Source organism: Heteronotia binoei, chromosome 7 (assembly GCF_032191835.1).
Source record: "Heteronotia binoei isolate CCM8104 ecotype False Entrance Well chromosome 7, APGP_CSIRO_Hbin_v1, whole genome shotgun sequence".
NCBI lineage: Eukaryota > Metazoa > Chordata > Lepidosauria > Squamata > Gekkonidae > Heteronotia > Heteronotia binoei.
The window spans coordinates 103104851-103126801 of NC_083229.1; the positions used below are offsets into that span (position 1 = coordinate 103104851).

The 21951-nt window shown below is 39.5% G+C and overlaps 1 protein-coding gene across 2 annotated transcripts in view; it reads right to left on the reverse strand.

The window, feature by feature from the left end:
- The window catches only part of CARMIL1 (capping protein regulator and myosin 1 linker 1), a 203043-nt gene that overhangs the window by 15346 nt on the left and 165746 nt on the right, over positions 1 to 21951 (reverse strand). The window contains exons 30-35 of one of the 2 annotated variants that reach the window (XM_060244125.1): positions 18382 to 18399; positions 14384 to 14450; positions 11282 to 11478; positions 10958 to 11067; positions 8066 to 8498; positions 5782 to 5854 (exon numbers count right to left, since the gene is read on the reverse strand). In XM_060244125.1, the coding sequence (XP_060100108.1) occupies positions 5782 to 5854; positions 8066 to 8498; positions 10958 to 11067; positions 11282 to 11478; positions 14384 to 14450; positions 18382 to 18399 (898 nt within the window). The remainder of the gene's footprint in view (positions 1 to 5781; positions 5855 to 8065; positions 8499 to 10957; positions 11068 to 11281; positions 11479 to 14383; positions 14451 to 18381; positions 18400 to 21951) is intronic. The other variant, XM_060244127.1, reaches the window with a different exon arrangement.

A 21951-nucleotide genomic window follows, 5' to 3' on the forward strand; every position in this document is an offset into this window, starting at 1 on the left:
TGTAGTTATACAAACAAAGTCAAAGGTCAATTTGACTCACATAACAGGAAGGGGAGAGAAGCAATGGTGTCAGGAGGCTAAGGACTTAGATTCCGAATGGGAAGAACGCCCAAAGGAAGAATAAGTGGGGAGGGACAGAACTTGCAGCTTAATAGAAAGTAGGGTGGGATGAAGAAGGCAGAGACCTGAGTGAAAGAAGGGAGCAGAAGATATTAAGATGAGGGAAGGAGGACCAAGGAGAAAAAAAAAAGTACAGATATACATATGGACAGGAGAACCTTTTACTTTTGACAGAAAGTAATAAACCAGGAAGCATCAGAGGCTGAAGGGGCAGAGAAGCCAAGCAGAAGCAGAAAGTGTCTTTTATTCCAATGTTATTCATACAATTTATTTATAATTTTGTTTTTTTAGAGATTTTGCCACCAATGTGCAGTGACAGCTTAAAGTAGAAAAGACTCTGTGTAACCTCATAATTAAATACTTTATAGCTTCGGAGGTGTGGAAGGAGCTGCGTGAATGAAATTAATAAAAACATTAGGTGTGGGCTGAAGACCCTGGCCTGGAGAAGAGCTGGAATGACAGGACAGGAATAAAGAAACCACCAGCTGCAAGGCACTAGATTACTAGAAAGGGCCATTGTCAACTTTCTACCAAGAGAAAAGGGAAGACCAGAGACTATGAACAAAGACACATGTCAGCAAGGTCTAAAACATCTCTGAGTCAATATCACTCCACAAAACTTTAAGTCCTGAATCTATGGATGCCATGACAAGACTCATCTAAAAAGAAGGTATGACACCCCCATCCACTTCCCTCCCTTCAGAGGCAAGATTTTCCCTCCTTTTTTCTTTCCCTGTTTGACTGAGCCACCCTAGTAATGTGTTTCCTTTCCCAAAGAGCTCTGGCGGTCGCACCCCCTGTCACAGTATAATATTTTGTCTGTTTCCACAGCCCAGGAACCAGAGGGAAGGATTGGGAGCCCCCTTTAACTTTAGTGGTGTTCAAGATGTTTTTATATTCCAAGGTTGAAAGAATCAGACAGCCACCTCTCCTCCTATTAAAACGCAATAGGCCGACAATAGCTTTCTCAAGGTTATTCTTAGCATTGTCTATATGAAAAGTCCAAGAGCCAGATTGGTGGAATGACACTCCAAGATATTTGAAGATAAGATACTTTTTCTAATGGTCTCTCATCCATTTTCCATCTATAATGGTGAGGCCTTCTAGCAAAGACCATGACCTTCGATTTATCGTAATTTATATGTAATAGATTACTTTTACAATAAGAACTAAGCTGTCTCAATAGTCTCCGAAGACCAAGTTGAGTGTGGGACATTAACAGAGTATCATCAGCATAAAGTAGGGTAGAGATAAATTTCTCATCTATTTTAACTAGAAAAAAATGGAAACCCGAGAGATGATCAACAATATCATTCAAATATAGATTAAAAAGGAGTGGGGCTAAAATACAACCCTGTCGGACACCTTTTGTGGTCTTAACTGGATTGGACAATTGGCCATAGATACCAAGTCAGATCTTCAGACTTGTATCGGTATAGAGACCTTGTATTCTTTCAAGCAGCCTTCAATCAATATTCATGCTGCACAATTTTTTCCATAGGTGGCGTCTTGAAATAGAGTCAAATGCAGCTTTAAGATCGATTCATGTCACAAATAGTTTTTCTGAAGGTCCACTTGTATATTTATTTATAAGATGTTGTAATAGAAGGCAGTGATCAAGAGTAGAATGGTCCTACGTAAATCCAATTTGTTGTGGTGCAATCAAATTGTTCTCAGTTACCCACGTTTCCAGCTTGGATAGAAGATGTCTGGCATAGAGTTTCCCTATCACGTCTAGCTTATTGGTCGATAGTTAGCTGGGTTAATACGTTCACCTTTTTAATAAATTGGGACAATGATGGAAGAAGACCATTCTTTAGGAAGTCTACCAGACCTATCAATATTAGTGAATAAAGTGGCCAGCACAAGTACCCACCAATCTTGAAAGGTCTTAAGCATATCCGGTGGGATAAAATTTTCACCTGGGGCCTTATTATTCTTCATTGCAGAAATGAGGAATTTTATTTCACTCGCAGTCACAGGAGACCACTCAGGTTAGCTAGTTAATAAAGTTATGCCTGGGCAGTTAAATGCACTACTTACTTGGGTTTGGTCATTAAATAGTTCTAAAAAGTGACCTTCCCATTGTTCTTTGGATATATAAGAGTCTGATTCAAACGTCATCCTCCCTTCTAAAGTGGCAAGAGTATGCCAGAACTTCAACATGTCTTTCTGGCCAAGGCAAGTTCTTTCCAAACTTCTCTTACAGAAGCTGATTTTTTCCCTTTAATTAATTGCTTATATTTATTTCGAAGATCAAAAAAAGATTTAGGAACTTTACTCCTTTTTGTTTATATGCCCTAATGGTACTTCTGAGCTGCTTTCTCATGTTTATACATTCTCTATCAAACCAACTATTATTGCTTTGGTGCTTCCTACCAGATAATTTACTGCTTTTGACCAAAAAAGGTTTCAATGATTCTGTTAATTCTCCATAAAAGATCAGGGCAGTCTCGGGGTCCTTTGCTGACAAAAGTTTATCTTTGATTTCAAGGAATGATTCGCTGTACAGGGCCTCTTGAACTTTATTTTTAAGTGTATCTGTCCATCTTAATTGAATATTAGTTGTAATTTCAATTTGAAGGGGCATTGCCTCACATACATTTAATGGGTCCGATACCGAAATATAAAATATAAGAGGCTGATGATTGCTCTCAGGGAGCGACCCTACTTCAAAATGTAGTATTTTACTACAGAAAGATGGAGAAATTGCCAAGTAATCAATTACAATAGCACCCTTACAGCTAAAATAAGTAAATTCACCATATTTATCACCATCAAAGTTTCCATTCATGAGGCCTAGCTTATCAATCAATCGGTTAAAATTTGTTCCATGTTTATTTAGTATATGATCTTTCGTATTCCATTAAAAGAACCACCATCAGAACTATTGCCAGTACAGGCATTAAAATCACCTAGTAGAATTAATTGTGTCTTAGGATATTTATCTTCAAATTCACAGATATAATCTTCCAAATCTAACCAACAGTTCTCATAGGCAAAATATGAAGAGTACGGGGGGAATGTATACATTCACTATCAAAATAACTTGCTCCTTAAATACCAAAAGACATGCCATTGCTAAAGATATTAGAGAAGGAAGAGGTGTAATATCACACTTTAATGAGGTAGAATTAAACATGCCAACCCACCATTAGCAACAGAGGAAGTGGCATTGTGAGTGGGTAAGAAATCCATTTAACAATAATTTTGATGTTAACCAGGACTCTTGAACAAAGATTATATCATAACCTCTCATAAATTGGAGAAAGGAAGGATCTTGAATTTTATTAGCCCAACCTGACACATTCCATGAGCTGTTCCATCATCAACAACATCTGTGATGACTAGAGAAGAACTATCCTTACCCCAATAACAACTTAAGTTTATAAACTAACTATCAATTATTGGCTGAAGATTATTTTCTGTATGTCTTCTGAACGATTAACTTTAGCTTATGGGAAGATGAAGGATGGGTCTTGGCGCAGTTTTGTTTTGAGAATAGTGTCTAATCTTGGTTTCTCTGTACAATATTTGAGATCTCTAGGATTTGATTATGCCAAATCTCTTATTAAACAATGATTGCTTGACCAGAGTGCACAGACTGATATGAGTTTACTTGACAAATTGAGAACCACCGTGATCTATAAACAATTATCTCCATCTCTCTTGACATCCTCTCCATATTTTGCCAATTTAAACAATCCTAAATATAGAAAGGCCTTTAGAAGGGCCCGTTTTGATGTTCTACCACTCATGGCCATAGAAGGTCATTACAAAGGGTTGCTATATGAGAAAAGAGTATGTTCTTGTGATCAAAAGTCCATTGAAGAACTATCTCATGCCATATTTTATTGCATAAAACATGAAGCTGAATGAAGTAGGTTTTTATATCCCATTATATCTCACCTCTCTAAAAAAACAGACCAAGAGAAATTGATCTTTCTACTGTCAGATAGGGTAAAATATATCCGTATCTAAGTGGCTAAATTTGCCGCTGCTGTTATTGGAAAAGTGGAGAATAAGAAAAAATGATTAATGCGACATTTAACCTGTTTCTGGTTAATTTTTAAATTGTTTTTGTTAAAGTTTATACTGATTCCATTACAATTTCATCATTGATATAGAAATTTTACTGATGTATTGATGTTTATACTTGTATTCTATGTTTTTGGAATTACCCAATTTTTAATTGTTTTGCTGGTTTGATTATTGTATTATGCTCTTTTACTTTTAAGTTTACTTGCTATGGCTCTTTCTGCTAATGCAATAAAGTTTTTGATTATGATTATATTCCAAAGTAACAAAATATCTTCTTGAATATAGAGGGGAATGATCAGGTGAAATCAGGGGTTGAAATTTCTGAGGTAAAATCAGTACATGCACAGACCTTAGTTCCTATGTTTCAGGCTAATCAGAGTTTCCCAAGCTATTCAGTTACTTAAATCTTTATATTGAGATGCTTTTGTTCCAATGTTTTCCCAAGCACTCTAGTATACTTTCTTTCTCTTACTATTTTGGTTTCTAGAAGGCTGGTATAATCCTTCCAGTACCCAAAACCGTTCTCTTGAATCACACCACTACTCATCTTGAGTTTTTAACTGACTTTTAAGGTCTTTAAAGGCAGTTTCTACACACTCCAGACCATGGGTCTCTTCATTTTTCAGAGGTAACTCCCTGTTTAACTGGGTGGTGATTTTCTTCTCTCTCTAGAAGATCTATCCTGCTTCCTTGGCCAGAATAGGAGTCTTCATCTATCTACTCACTCATCCTTGCCAACTTTCCCCCAGTTCTCTGTCTGTGTTAACCTGCTCTCAGCTGAAATCAGACTCAGTTCTCCTCAGCATCCAGTTCAGAAGTCTTTCTTTGCTCAGCAGTTGCTATCTTGGAACAACATGTCACTCAAGGCTCCCTGGGGCTCTGTGAAGAATTAACTCATTCTTGACTGATCAGCACTAAAGGCCTAGTTTGGTGTAGTGGTTAAGTGTGCAGACTCTTATCTGGGAGAACCGGGTTTGATTCCCCACTCCTCCACTTGCACCTGCTGGAATGGCCTTGGGTCAGCCATAGCTCTGGCAGAGGTTGTCCTTGAAAGGGCAGATGCTGTGAGAGCCCTCTCCAGCCCCACCCACCTCACAGGGTGTTTGTTGTGGGGGAGGAAGGTAAAGGAGATTGTGAGCCGCTCTGAGACTCTTCGGAGTGGAGGGCGGGATATAAATCCAATATCATCTTCTTCTTCTTCTAGCCAATGGGCATATTAAAAATAAAAAATGGTCCTGGACCTACCAATCAAACTCTACATGAAACCATGCAGGGCTTTTTTTGTAGCAGGAACTCTTTTGCATATTAAGTCACAAACCGCTGATGTAGCCAATCCTCCAAGAGCTTACAGGGCTCTTTGTATAGGGCCTACTGTAAACTCCAGGAGGACTAGCAACATTAGCGGGTGTAGCCTAATATGCAAAGGAGCTCCTGCTACAAAAAAAAAAAAGCCCTGAAACCATGTTTCTTGATTTGTGGTGGGACGTCATGTAGATTTTAGTTTCATTCCTCAAATCATTCATTTGTATTCTTAATGATAGTGAGTTTACAGCACTAGTTTCAAGTTAATGAGGCCTTAAGTTAGAAGGCCCTCTCTGTAATGAAGTTGAAGCAACGCACCTGTATTACTTCCATCCAACCGTTCTGAGTTCACTGAGAGGTCAGCTGAGTCTCTTGCATCATTCCCAAATTTCTTTATGAAAAGAGTGAGCGAGTAAGACAGAGAGATTTAAAATACTTTAAAATTAGAGGACTGCTTTGAAAAATACAGACCGAGACCACATATTTCACTTTTGTATGTACTTAACTAGCAGCAAAAAGGAATGAAAAATCCACTATAGGATCTTAAATGCAATTGAGATTCATCTTACATAAACAATACCGAATTTACACTTAATAGTTTTCTGGCAAATGTAATAAACAGAAAGTTGTCCTTAATTACATAATTTAAACAGTACAAGATCAGAAAACATGGAGAGAGCTGGCCCATAGAATAGCCAAGAGTCAGACATGGCTAAATGGTTAGCAACAACAACACACCATCTGATTTCCTCTTTCTGAAATATTCTTGGTTTTATGCCCTTTGATGAACTAATTAAATCTACACCATGTCATCTTGTTTGCATTAATACTTAGTTCTTCAAACACTAGGTGGAGCAAGATCACCACTAAACACTTGTTATTTGCAATGCTAAATCCAATTCACACATTAAATTCAAAGCAAAGAAAATTAATAGTATCTGCCATCTTTTCATCTGCCATACACCTGCTCATCATCTGTAACTGTAATGGGAGTGTACTAGGTCATGCATCAAGTAGTAAACTCCTTATGGTTTTGTTTTCACATTGGCTAGAGCTGTATTTAAACAGCCATCTGCACTTCAGAGCTTAGACAATGTTCTAATACACCATAGAAAACATAATATACCCACCACCTTGCTGATGCTGGAATCCATGGGGTAGCTCTACAGTGGCTTTCCTTATTTCTCCACAGTTGCAGACAGAGGGTGGTGCTAGGGGAAACAGTATCACCGAGGTACCCACTTTCATGTGGGCTCCCTCAGAGAGCACTTCTCTACCCTATGTTATTTAACATCTATATGTGCCTCCTTGCCCAGCTGGCATGGAGTTTCGAGCTGGGATATCACCAGAACACTGATGACGCCCAGCTATTTCTGTTGATGGGCAGCTGACTAGACGCCTCTCCTGTGAATTTAGCGAGGGTTTGGAGGCCATGGTGGGATGGTTAAAGCAGAGCTGGTTGAAATGGAATCCTAATAAGATGAAGATTCTGTGGCTGGGCAGAAGAGGACTGGATATGGGATACCAACTCCCAGCTCTTGACAAGGTCCCTCTAATACCTGCACCAACCATCAGGAGCTTGGGCATAACACTGGATACCTCATTGACGATGGAGACCCAGGTCACCAAAGTTGCTAGGCTGGCGTTCAACTACACCAGGCCAGGCAACTTGTTCCCTACCTGTCTCACTCTGACCTAGCCACAATAATCCATGTAACAGTCACCTCCAGGATATACTACTGTAACTTGCTCTAACCAGGCTTACCCTTGGGACTGACCTGGAAGCTCCAACTGATCCAGAATGCAGTTGTGCAAGTCCTTACTGGTGCCCCTTGGATGGCACACATTCAACTTGTGCTACACAAGTTGCACTCGTTTCCAGTGGAGTATCAGATCAGGTTCAAGTGATTTGTTTTGACCTTTAAGGCCCTGGGCAGTCAGAGATCCACATACCTTTGGGACCGCCTTTCTGGTATGCCTCAAGAAGAGCTCTTCGCTCTGAAAATAAGAACTTATTAGTGGTCCCTGACCCAAGAGAGATCTGGCTGTCCTCAACCAGGACCAGGGCCTTTTTGGTCTTGGCCCCTACCTGGTGGAACTCTCTGTCAGACGACGTGCCCTGCGGGATTTACTTCCTTCCCGCAGGGCATGTAAAGCAGAGATGTTCCACCAGGCATTTGATTGAGGCACTGACAGTACATTGAGTAGTCTGGCACTCTCATACACTCCCTTATTTTCCATAAACCTCCCCTAGGAGGCACTGAAGAAATTATGTCTGCCATCTGCAATATAATGAAAAATTTTACTAATTGTTTTTAACTTAAGATACTGTATTTTACTATGTTGCTAGTTGCCCTGCTAGTCGTTGTTAGCTGCCCTGAGCTCTGCTCACAAGGAAGGGCAGCCTATAAATCAAATATAATAAACAAACAAACAAGAACACAGAAACTGCAGGTCCCAAAGATAGCTTTGATGCCTATGATGGCTAATGTTGCTGGGTACTATTACTGGAGGAATAACCCACCTACAAGAAAAAACAGTAAGCTGCTAAGAGCTAGGGAACTGGCTCAATTAATCAAAATGAAAAGAAAGCATCCTTCACCTTTTGTACTGATGCAGCTCTTCGTTCTTGTTTGGCTTTCATTTCTGCTAGAAGTCCACTGCCCATCACTTGCACCCTGTATCTACGCCCTCCTTGAGGACTGCTTTTGCTATCACTCTTCTCAGATTTTGCTGCATCCTCCAAAGAAGCCTCTTCTATAGAATCCGGTGTCTTTAAATCCTCCGTTTTTTCAGTGCTACCATTGTGTTCCACTGACTTGGTTTCTTTCTTTGCAGAATCTGTTATCAAGGGGCCTTTGACAGTCCCTTTGGGTGTCAAAGGCTCTTCTGACACCGTTACAGTCTGAGGACGTTCAGATTTGGATCTAGATTTAATTAAATTGAGAAATCCACTTTTCCGAGAATCTCTCTTTTTCTTTTCATCCACCGCTTCCCCAGTGTCACTGGCATCTGAACTTTTTGTTGAAAGCTTCCTAACAGATCAAAAGGAAAACGAACAAACAAACATAAGAATGTGTTTGTTTATTAGAAATATTTGGTTTAGGTTTTTCAAGTTGCTCCTCCAGCCTGATTTCTGAGCAGTAATTTCTGCCTCAATGGACTCAAATATCTGTCTACTCTTGCTAAAAGTAAGTAGTTTCCCTTTCTCTCAAGTCTCATGCATTCAAGCCAATCATGCAGCAAGAACAGCTGAACATTTTAAGTTCTATTATGACACTAATGTAAGGACCCTGCCTTCTCCTCCAGTGAAGACTCCCTTGTTTAGTGGGGCCTCAATCTTATTTTGAACTTAGTTGCTTTAAGAGGCACCCTTTTTTACAACCAAAGTGCCAGGGGACCTAAACCTTGGGGAGTCTCATAAAGGCATCTGGGTACATCTATGAAAGCCCAGGGAAGAGGTAGGGTGTGCTGGCATTACAAACTTGATTAAGTGCCATCTCCCCAGCTCAGGGTTCTCAAAAATTAGAAGACTTCACTTCATCTTCAGTAACAAAAGACATTTCAATGCTGAAATATCCTGGCATATGCCAGAGGTGTCTGCCCAGCCCAAGGAATTACATTAACCAGTGCCCAGTTCCTCTTTTTCCTTGTTTTAATCAAGAAGGGCACTCATTAATTTACATTCCATCCTGTTTCAGGAGTGATCGTGACTCACCCAAACTTTTGTGTCAGTGTAGATCTGGCTCATTTCAACTTAATTAAAGTATGTTATTCATGTTGTCTCACCCAGGCTCTTTGTGCCCATGCAGATTTGGCTCACAGTAGCCTAATAAATACATTTGCTCCACTTTTCCCTGCCAAATTTTGACACAGGTCTTTAAACCAGCTGGTGAGATTCAAACTTCAAATCTTGGACCTATCAGGTTCCTGGGAAAGTGGATTCCCATGTCTATGGGACCCTTCCCCATAAAAAGACCATCCCAACTCAGTGGAAAACCAGGTTTCCCACTACCCGAACACCCCCACAACTGTGCTACAGGCTTTTTGTCCTTGCTTAGTTCGCTCCTTGCTCTGCTCCTTGAACCTCTCCAAACCTCAAGCCCATGATTTCAGGCTTCATGTTCTTTCCCTAAAACTTCCCAGTTTCCTCCTTTTTCCTTTTTACCAAGTGCACTTCCTTCCTGGCATGTACATGTATGTGATTACTTTGTTCAGTGTAGGTTTGTTACATTTTAACTTATTTTATTTTGTATTGTGAGGTACCCCTACTGAAATCCACCTTAGTATACATACACCAAAGGCCTTACACTATTCTTTTCTGAAACCCTTTAAAAGCTGATTTCCCCTTCTCTTGGTCCAGTTTGGGTAACACTTGGCAATGATAAAGTATTTCAGTCTGTCATCATAACAGCAGATGCGCTAATTTAGGCTGCACCCAAAGTTAACAGGTCTTAGTTCCCTAGGGAATGCATTTAGATATTTGTAAAATTAGACTGTGCTCATAAACATATAGGCACCCCCTTCTCCTGCTAAACTTAACAGTTATTCACACTGCTTCTTAAAATCTATGCCAGCTCATATTTTAACATACTCTACATAATACTTAAGACATATAGGTCCATGGAATGAGGATTTTACTAAAGGTGTGCTGAATAATCGCCCATGCTGATAGCCACCCTGAAGTTGTTGCAGCCAAATTAAAAATCTGCATTGCTTCAATCCATCCTTTGTTCCCTGAGCTAGTTTTACTCTTCTACACCATGTCTTTCATCTTGCTTTATCTTCACTTTTATTTTGTTACATCGCTGTTTTATCTGACTGTTTGTGGCAAGCCACAGAATTTACTTGTATGTGAGACACTACCATGTTGCATGGCATACCAGGGCAAAAGGGCAAAAAAAAGAGAAAATGTTGAAAAGAACACAGGAGAAAAAGAAGTAAACTTAATTGACACAAATGGTTTGTTAACTCCTAGAAGATTCAAAGAGTGGAAAATAGAAGAGGACACCAGATTTAGCCTAGAGGTGTCGGTGCTAATCAGCTAGAAACCAGTTAATGGAAACTGTCAACTGCATCTGGGGTGTGCACAGGGTGGGACATTATAGCTTAGAGTATCCTTTTGCACATGCAGTTCAGGACATTTGTGAGCAGAACCTCTAGACACTGGAGTCATCTTCTCTATTTTTCAAAGCTTGTACAAAACTCAGTCAAGAACTATTTAATTCCAACTGTACTGTTACCTCAAGTGCTCTTATAATAAACTTCAAACTGGTCATTAGACTATAGTTAGTATATGCTATTTCTATTTTAAATTTTTTTTAAAATAGAGTTCTATTCTTTACAAGCTAGCACAGTAGCTTCTGAAAACATTGTAGGCTACCAATCTGAAACTTTAAAAAAGTTATACACCAACATGTGTTGATACCCAATATAAATAGGAAATTGAACACGATCTTCTATTTCTGTAGTTTACTTGAGAACCAAAACTTACTTGGAATCCATCTTTGTTACCTTCTTGGTGAAAAATTCATCCACACCTTCATCTACCCTTCCCATAAGTCCATTCTGCTCTCCTTCATGGGGCGCTGCCGTAGTTGTCACCTATAAAACAGATACACTTGTTTAAGCACAAGTAGTGACTGTTATGGGTGGGAGAAGAGTGTGACTTTTGGTCTGAAAAGAAGTTTCCTTATGGAAGAATCTGCAAAACAAGGCTAAGTATGACTATGAAGAATCTTAAAAGCTGTGGACTTAAAACTCAGATACTGCTCAAATACATATCAAATGCAATGCCTTTAGCAGCGTTCTCACTCACAGTAGCTTGGGTGGGTTGTTGTTTTTTATTCCTTTTCGGCCTTAGCTTTGTAAAGTGTTCCAGTTTTTTCCCTTCCTCAGAAGGCAACTCTGAAATGAACCCAGAACTCCGTTTATCCAGTCTACCTGAAGAGAATGGGGGGTCTTCTATGTGGATGGGAACTTCTTCTAAGGCTTTGTCCAAATCAAACTCCATCTCTAAAGGAAATAAAGTGTATTAGATTTTAATTTTTAGTCCTGGTCAGATGCTTTACTATAGTAATAATTCAGTCAGTCAATGACATTTCTTTTTTTAAAAAGAGGGTCTATATACAATTAATAGCTTATTAATTGTACTAATTAATATCTTATTAGTTAGATGCTCTGGTTTGAGGGCAAAACTATGGTTTGAAGCTGATTTTACCATAGAGTTTTGCCCCCCCCCCAAAAAAAAACAACTAATACCTTATTTTATATTTCCTCTAAAAACAAATATGCATATTATGAACCATTTCAAACCAGCCTCAGTCCTTGCATTATTTAACTGCACAATTTTGAAAATCCAACATCTCTAAAAACTCTCAAGAGGAAAATGGCTTGAGATGTGACATCTTATTTATACTGTTAACTCACTTAAGTCAGTCCAGAAAGTGATTTAAGATAAAGGACAAGCTGTGCCATATCATTAACGCATAGAGCAGGGGTGGCCAAACTAGCTTAATGTAAGAGCCACATAGAATAAATGTCAGATGTGTGAGAGCTGCAAGGAAGGAAGGAAGGCAAATAGATGAGGGAGGAGAAGAAAGCAACTTTAACTTTAAACCCATTCTCCAGGTTGCCAGCTGGCTTGGGTTGGAGAAATGATTTAAAGAGACAAATGCCTTCCTCAAGCTGGCTGACAGGGGGGTGGGGGCTTTGAGAGCCACACAATATGTCTGAAAGAGCCACGTGTGGCTCCTGAGCAGCAGTTTGGCCACCCCTGACATAAAGGCTGACAGATCCATTCAGGGCTTTTTTTTTCCTGGAAAAGAGGTGCTGGAACTCTGAAGAAGGAAATGAAGGAGAAATACACAGGTGTCCCTCATGAACTTTAAAACATTTTTTGAGAATTAGTTTCTACTACTAAGAGATTCTCCCAGGAAAAAGCCCTGGATCCACTTAAATACAATACCCTGTGATTTTTTAAAAACTGGAATGAGTAAGATCATATAGTACAGTAGAACCAAATGACTAAATGTTATACTTTTCACAAGTCTGCCCCCTGAGTCTGATCAACAAGATGAAGTCTGGAGTTTGACACTCCAAAGTCACTTCCTAGGCCTTGCGGGAGCCCAAATTCTGCACCAGGCTCCTCACTTGAAATGGCTCAGAAAGTGTTATAAGGCCACTTGAGGAGAATTCCCACTGGGACCTGAGGACTAGCAACTCTATTGGCAGCCTCCATATTGGTATGAAAATTACCTGTGGTATATGTTCAACCTATCAGCACACATTAAATTTATCCAACATGGCAAATGATGGGTCTCTGATGTCTTTTCAGGTCAGGAGAGAGAAAATTTAAGCTCCCTCTGGATGGGACCCAAACTTTTGATCCAAATGGAGCCCCCACATAGGGTTGCCAGATGCCACCAATCATATTCATTGCCCACCACTAACCTGAGCAGTGGCGAAAGAAAAATAAAGGGGAAAAATTGTTGCCAGCTAGGGTTGCCAGGTCCCCTCATCGCTCCAGCAGGGGGATTTGGGGGGCATTCTGGGAAATCCCTGATGCAGTGTTATCACCTGGAAGTGATGTCATCATGTTGGGGATGTTGCGCAGTGATGTCATTTTTTTGGGCAAAACTCTATGGTTAAAAGCAGCTTCAAACCACAGAGTTTTGCTCTCAGACTAAAGTATCACTGTGAGACATCCCTGAAGTGATGCTGTTGCTTCTGGTTGATTTAACTGCATCTGGGTGAACTGAGGGAATTCCTACTGGGACCTGGGGACTAGCAACCTTATTGGCAGCCTCCACATTGGTATGTCCTGTCTGAGATGTACCTAAAAGTGATGTAGTGATGTTGGTGATGTGGTTGATGTCACACATCCTATGTCCGTGCCCTGAAACCCTTCTGCTGGTTGTCAGGCTTGGCCTGGTAATCCTATCACAACATGATGTCTGAGCATGAAACACCCAGGCCAGGGAATGGACTGATAGAGGTTTACAAGATTATGCATGGGATGAAGAAAGTAGAGAAAGAAGTACTTTTCTCCCTTTCTCACAATACAAGAACTCGTGGGCATTCAATGAAATTGCTGAGCAGTCGGGTTAAAACGGATAAAAGGAAGTACTTCTTCACCCAAAGGGTGATTAACATGTGGAATTCACTGCCACAGGAGGTGGTGGCAGCTACAAGCATAGCCAGCTTCAAGAAGGGGTTAGATAAAGATATGGAGCAGAGGTCCATCAGCGGCTATTAGCTACAGTGTGTGTGTGTATATATATACATAAGAGAACATAAGAGAAGCCATGTTGGATCAGGCCAACGGCCCATCCAGTCCAACACGCTGTGTCACATAGTGGCCAAAAAATTTATATATTTATATATATAATTATATAATTAATTATATAATTATATATATGTAGCTATTAGCTACAGTGTGTGTGTATATACACACACACACACACACACACTGTAGCTAATAGCCGCTGATGGACCTCTGCTCCATATTTTTATCTAACCCCTTCTTGAAGCTGGCTATGCTTGTAGCTGCCACCACCTCCTGTGGCAGTGAATTCCATATGTTATATATATATATATATAAATAATTTTTTGGGCCACTGTGTGACACAGAGTGTTGGACTGGATGGGCCATTGGCCTGATCCAACATGGCTTCTCTTATGTTCTCTTATGTTCTTAAGACCCTCAGGACCCAGAAAAAAGTATAATGTAGTCAGGCCTATCACACAGCATTTCTTATCCAGCTCAAACTCAAAATGTATAAACAAAATGTGCACACTGAGCCTACACTACAAAAGCATTCCAGAAATGTCTCTTTCCTATAAATTTAAGACGTTAAAAATATCTTTGTCACAAGAAACAAAAAAACATGATGGTGACAATAATGAAAATCACACTTACCAAAAGCTCTGGACACAGGCCGCAGCATTCTACTGTGGATGCTCTTCCTTTTTGACTTAGGAGTCATCTGTGATTTTTTGGGGGGAGGAAAAAAAGTTGAAGAACTGAATGGCATTTTCCCATTTGTCCTGCAAAGACTGGAATGCTGTTCTTTATACTACAGAGTCAAAACAGCTGCAAATGTTGGAGCAAGCTGAATTCTATTTTGGCTCATGAATCAATTATTTTGGCTCATGAACTGTTAATTAAGCTCTTTCAGAAATGATGGAAGTGCTGGAAAGGATCCAGGTTTGATGTTCATACTTCAGAGACAGTTTGCAGCATCAGCATAATTTTTTAAAAGCACAGATCAAAACTAATCATTAAATAGGTCACACATCTTTACAGTTCAAAAAAATTAATTGAGGTATGATCTTCACATCAGCTTTTTTTAAAAAAAAATATGCAATCATTATTTATAATTGTAATCTTTGAACAATGCTTCCCATTTTCAGTAGTCTGACACATTTTAGTCCAATAAATGAAGTGATATAAAGAGGGGACACTCAAGACTGATACATATTCCTTTTATAAACTAAGCAATCACCATATGGTGTCATCCAGTGCAGAACGATCAATCACAGAGATTTAAAGAATAATTCTAAATGAGCAGTCACAGTACAAAATGATCAATCACAGAGGTTTGAAGAGCAATTCTGAGTGGGTTCACTTAGTATCCTACTCAGTTCTTAGAACTGCACTGTTAATCATGTGTAACTGTTAACCTTGTACCATGGAATCCTGTACAGCTTTTGGTGCAACCTTATAATGCCTATGTGGAATTAAACCAAACTTATTGTTTTTCATATGTATGTCATAGTTTCAAATACAATTGCAATAAAATGTTCAAAGATAAATATAAATTTTTATTTTATTTACTGTGCGTGTTACATACAGGACGTAGATAATAATATAAAATATATAATTGGGACGTAATTCTAGCTTGCTTCCTCATGGTGCTCCCTAATGCTAAAGAGCTAGAACTTCTGGCAGCCTGATGACTGTAGGATCTCCTGGCTACACTACACACGTGAAATATAAAGACTAAAAACCCAGAAGACAAACTGAACAAACATAGATCTAGATTTTTTTTTTAACATTTTCTTTATCCTTGGCAATGCTTCTCATGCAGCACCACACTTGTGGGCCTCAAATTCTAGCCAATACTTTACAGCTGACAGTCCCATCAGAAATATAACAAGTGAACAGAACAGTAACCTCAAATAACTCAAATAACACATTAACCTATTGCCCAATCACTTTAATAAATATAGTTGGAAAGACTTGCACAAGGTTTATTTTAACTGAAGACAGCAGACATTGACAAAACCAATTTGCTTTGTGTGATGTCTCAACTGAGTCAGAGATTATGACCGACTGATATTGGGCATATGTGTGTTTGTTAAAACTATTCTACTCTCATATTAGTCTGTCAGATGGTGAGGGGATCGTGGCAAACAGATCAGCAGCACCTCATTCTTCTATTTGCTTAGGTAGTGGATCCAGGTAGGATCCAGACAGATCTTCAGACTGATTGCTTTGGAAGGAGGAAGCTACCTGAGCCAACACAGTTCAGCAGCTCAATAAAAAGGTAAAGGTAGTCCCCTGTGCAAGCACCAGTCGTATCTGACTCTGGGGTGATGTCAATACTCAGCATTTAAGAGGTGCAGACAAGATTCCTGGGCATTGTTAGCATTCCACTGGAAAGATGAACCTCCAACCACACACCTTTGGAGCACAGGGGAAGGCTCCCTTCCACGACTTTGCGTTTGGGGGGACAACAGTGGGAGGGCTTCTAGTATCCTGGCCCCTCCGGTGGACCTCCTGATAGCACCTGGTTTTTTTCCCCATTGTGTGGCAGTGTTGGACTGGATGCGCCACTGGCCTGATCCAACATGGCTTTTCTTATGTTCTTAAAGTGGGCATATAAATAATTTAAAATAAATCCATTAATTAAATTACATGAGCTTCTTACATTACAAGGTGTTTGAGTCAGTTAAGAAATTTGGAAGGTGCATGATCCCCTTTTGTTGGCCCTGTCTCAAGCAAATCCATCCACACTCTTTTCTTCCCTCTCAAGATGCTGACAGGATCAGTGGTCACACAGAGTTTTGTTTAAAATGGTAACAGCCACCTTGCCTTGTTTTAGCTTTGATATTTGAAGCTGTTTTAATAGATGTGTCATTTCCTCCTTTTTTTTTGCCAGGAGCAAAGGAGAAATAAGAGGTGGATGGCTGCACCAGCATCAACAGGGCACACTGCTTGATTCAGGCCCAACAATTCTCACCCCTGCTAGGGAGTGAAAAGTGGAATGCTAGCCCAAATAGTTCACTGCAACAACAATAGGCTACATTATACACACTGGGTCCTGATCAGTCTAGCTACTGCCAAATCTGGGACAGCTTTTCTTGCTCCCATTGCAAGAAAAAAGGCAGGTAGGTGAGATAGAGAGATGAAAGGGGAAGGGTGGCAGGAGAAACCAAAGATGAGGGGGACAGGAAGAGGGAAGGCTGCAAGTGCTGCTGGGGGAGGGAAAGCTGGAGGGTGAGAGGGAGTGGGGAAATGAAACCCCATCCCAGCAAATCTTATACTAGGATAACAACCGTATAAATAAAAAAATGTGTGCCACACAGTATGACACAAAGGCACATGATTAGTGTGTGGCACCTACTAAGGATCACAATGCTGCAATGAGTTAATGACTGGCAAAATAGATGTTACTTGAACAGACAGTGGTGTTGACAAGCAGTATTTACACGTTCACTTTCATAGAAAAAACATGCTTTCATGTCTGAAGTGACTCCTTTGCAGCCAACTACATTAAGAAAATGCACGCTAGGAGCATAGGAAGTATGAGATTACAAAAGGCAAATGTACTGCAAGTAATGCAAGTAATGCAAAACAAACCTTTGCAATGCGTAACTGAGAAATCCTACTGTGCAAATTAAACTGGGGGTGGGGCAGGACAAATGTCTCCAAACGACCAGGTTACTATCTACCTACCTCTAGTACCGCACAACTGTGCATGCCTCCAATTTCCTAAAGTGAGCACTGTAGCATTCTTTTAAAGTATCACCTGTTCAGCACCCCATTACAAATAAAACATGCCTCCCATACCACTTGAATATGCTGTTTATCCTTAAATTGAAGTCTGGATGGCAAACTATCAAGAACAGAGAGGAAAACCATGGAGTTGCCAAAAAAAGCAATGCATATAAAACAAAAAGAGGCAAGGAAGGAGTCTAATGTCTTGATTCTCCTATATGTGGGGTTAGGGGCAGGGAAAGACAGAAAGTTCTCCTGTTATAACTGGAAATAGAAACTATATTTTAAATTTTGAAGCTCTAAACTTCAGTATGGATTTTAAGAAGCATTTTACATGACAAAGCATAATATTTGCTGAGATTTCTCCAGAAGAGTTTAAATACAGTGATTTCTGTTTCTCCTGTTTTTTAAGACAACCCAAGAGTTGTATTCCTGCTGTACAAACTTGCTGCATGTATTTTCATTCAGATCAGACTCTTCCTCTCCCACTCCTTCCAAAAATAGAAATATCACATTTTTGACTGGCGTTTGCCAAGTACAGATAATTCATTGTAACAAAAAAGGATGTCATTATTTTTCCTATAAAAGGAAAAATCATACCTTCTACGCTTTTAAAGCTTTTATTCCACTGATTTTAGAATTAGCACAAAATTGAATCGAGGGATTTTCTTGGGCGTTAACTGATCTTGAGCTTTTTGCTTCATTTTTCCACTCATGTTTTCTGAAGGACAACTGAAATTCATTGCATGTTATTACTAATTAAACTTCTTGTAAAAGTTATTTCCAAATTGTTGCCTGTTCCTGCAAATAACTGCATTCTTTTCACAGATTAGTAAGGTATTACAAAAGCAAATGGAGCAAGGAAAAATAAAGTAGGCTAAAAACAGCAGAGCTTTGTTAACAAAAGTACTTACACTTGTACAGCAGAGAGTCTCCATGCAGCCAAAAGAGAAGATAAAAATAATATGAATGGACAGAAGATAAAGCAAGAAAATTTTCAAAAAAGAAGGGGAAAGGAAATAAGCAACACTGAAAATTGGCAAAATAAAAAAAAGAAATACTGAAGCAGAAGTTTAGAAGCTCCGCAGCAAAGAAGAGATATGCAAAAATGAGGTAAAATCCTTTACAGTGAAGAAAACTGGAAACAGTTTTATATACCATATATACAGATGAGAGAGTAATAGTCTCTGGGGCTTCATTTATGATGACTACACTTGTGTAGTTTTATACAAAATTGTACTGATGGCCAAACAGGAGCAAGAGAGTATGCAGATTCTAGTGTAGAACTCATTTAAAGTTCTTAATTTTTTCATTCAAAAAGATGACTGGGGCAGTAACTTCCTCGAGTTTAGAGATGATCATAACAGATACTATTTACCATGGAGCACCATAGCTTAATGGTGATAGTCTTGATGGAGATTAACAAATGTCACAGAACATATTATAAATTCCCAGATTTAAATATCTAAATTTAAATATCTAAATTCACAGAACATATTATAAATTCCCAGATTTAAATATCTAAATTCAGGGCTAGATGAACCAAATGTTCTGATATGGCAGAAGGCAACTTCTTATGTTCAACTTTTAAAAGGTCACAGGTAGTATACCACAAAAGGGGAACCTGGACAGTACAAGCTGTGCGCATGAGCTTATTTTGAGGAGTTATGTGGAGCTTGATTCAATGTTCTGCATAAACTGTACACAATATAAAACCCAACTCAGAGCTCTAAGTACCTGGTGTCTTGTAATGGAGATGGGAACTGGTTCTGTAACATTTTGTGGAATTTCAGCATACTTTTCTGCATCATAGAAATTTTGCATATTCTTAGAAAAGATAAGAAGAGCCTCTTCTGCAACTCCTCAAGCTCATGAGCTAAACCCATAGGTTCTACACTAATCCAGTTTTGCACCAGCTAAAAGCTGTAGCTCTTTATTTGAATGGAAAAGGGCTGACTGCCCTTCCCAGTCTTAAAACCAATGAAGTTGCTGTTGTAGCATAAGACTCTGCTGGCACATGTATAGGAAAATATATCATTGGACTACCTAGAAATACAAAACACAACCTCTCAATACAGCATTTGCTTGCAGTTAATTCTGACTTACACACACACTCAGGGCTTTCTTTGTAGAAAAAGCCCAGCAGGAACACATTTGCATATTAGGCAACACCCCTGGGAAGCACCACTGAAAGAACTTTTGCATATTAGGCCACTGGCCACATCCCCTGACATCAAGCCAGCTGGAACTGAGTTCCTGCTCAAAAACAAAAAACTGCCCTGCACACACTGGTACTAGAACATGATCCACGAAAAATCACTGAGACAACAATAATCTTCAAACATTATCTTACTAGTATGGTTGCTCCTCAGTTTCTCATGCCAGGCAGAAAATGTCTGAAGGTTTTTTTACCAACGGAGTGACTTGCTGCTATATCAGGGTTAGCAACTATGCATACAAGACAAGGACTTAGTTGTTGTCTGTGAACTTTAACCATCACACTAATGGAAGCACAGAAAGCACTAAACTCTTAAATCAAACTAGAGTTCCCACATGTGCTCAGATCCCTCTGTACATAAACTCACTATAAGCACTTTGTTTTTTTAAGTCAACGAAAAATGAAACTTGTCTCCCATTTGGTCTTAGCAAAAGATAAGGCACAATATATTTGTCCGCCACACTTGCCTATGAAAATAAAATCCAGCAGCTTGGATCTCCCCTAGAATTTCCATATGTGCAAAGAGGAGGGGTGATTTTCACTTGATTTCCTTCTTCGACAACAACCCAAAATGCCCCTGAAATGCTGCTCTGTGGGGACAGGGAATCCTTCAAAACAGCTTGGAGGGAATCAGAGGTCTCCTGTAGGGGGAGGAAGAATCAGCCTCCCCCCATGTTCATGGAAATTGTTGGCTGGATCCAAGTCAGTATTTATTGTTACAGACAAGGGTTTCTTTTTCTTTCCTCATGCTTGGAGGTAGATTCATTTTCAGTACTCTCTGAAGCTACACAATCACTACTGAATATACACAATAGCATTTATTTGTGTTTAGCCATAGATCACTGCAAGCCAAAGATAAAATCGATATAACAGTTGTATAAAATGTGATAAGATATAAAGTAAAATAAAACCATGTATCCAGTATTGAGTCCGAGTAAAACATCAGAAAACAAGAAAATAACATCAAGAATCATTGTTAGTTAAAGAGTATGATTTAATGTTAAAAACCAAAGTGAATGAACCATTAAATACTATGTGGCAGAATGGAATGATCTACACAATAAGGTACCTGGACAATATTGATTGGTCTGAACAGCCTAAGAAATATAGACACTAATGAAAGATATTAAGAACAGTAGGAAGAAGATGATGATGCTGGATTTATATCCCGTCCTATAATCTGAATCTCAGAGTCTCAGAGCAGTCACAATCTCCTTTACCTTCCTCCCCTCACAACAGACACCCTGTGAGGTAGGTGGGACTGAGAGAGCTCTTACAGCAGCTGCCCTTTCAAGGACCAACTCCTACGAAAGCTATTGCTGACCCAAGGCCATTCCAGCAGCTGCAAGTGGAGGAGTGGGGAATCAAACCCGGTTCTCCCAGATATGAGTCCACACACTTAACCACTACACCAAACTGGCTCTCACAAGTGGGCCAAACTGACACACACACACACACACACAAAACCTGAATAATCAATCTTAGGCTGAACACTGAAGCCTATCAGTCTCTCTCAAGTGACCAATGCTGTCTTCAAATTGGATAACTTCTAGAGAATACAAGCAAGCAAGTAAAAAGCTTTCCTTTCTGATAGGATGATTGATCCCCTGAGCCCTTCTTCTGCTGCACCAGAGCCTGGTAACCTCTTCGGAACTTGCTTCAAGTATTTTACTTAGCTCTAGGACCCTAGACCAACTTCAACCAATCCCAGCTTTCCCCTCTTGAATTCCAGATGGAACTCTTTTTATGCCTGTTTTTCATCTTCCTTTCTCCTCTCTCTCTTTATAACTCCCTGGTTTGCTCAGAGGCAAGAAATCCCCTATTGTTCAGGCTCCAGTTTCAACTTATAGTTTCTTCTCAGATTAATATCTGCCTATTTGAACACATGCCCAGAATATGAACACAGAGTGTACAGGGCAGAAGTCTAGCTAATGTTTAAAAAATGACAGGCTCATAAAGTCATAGACCCTCAGGGGCAACTATGATGCATGAATCATGGTTCAGTCTAAGCAGGAAGTTAGTACTGATAACAGCAGGGAATTAGTACTGATAACAGTCTCTAACAGCAATATGAAGAAAATGCTTATGATGAAGTTATAATATTTGGAAAAAGTCATAGTTTTGTGGAATGGTGCAAAAAGCATCTGGGATGGTGCAACAAGTTGGAATCCATTCCTTTCTGGTGCCTCCCAAATGCTACAGAAAAGCATACCCACAAATTGGCTATCACAACTTCATGTCATTTCAAAGGATATTTTGAAAGTAA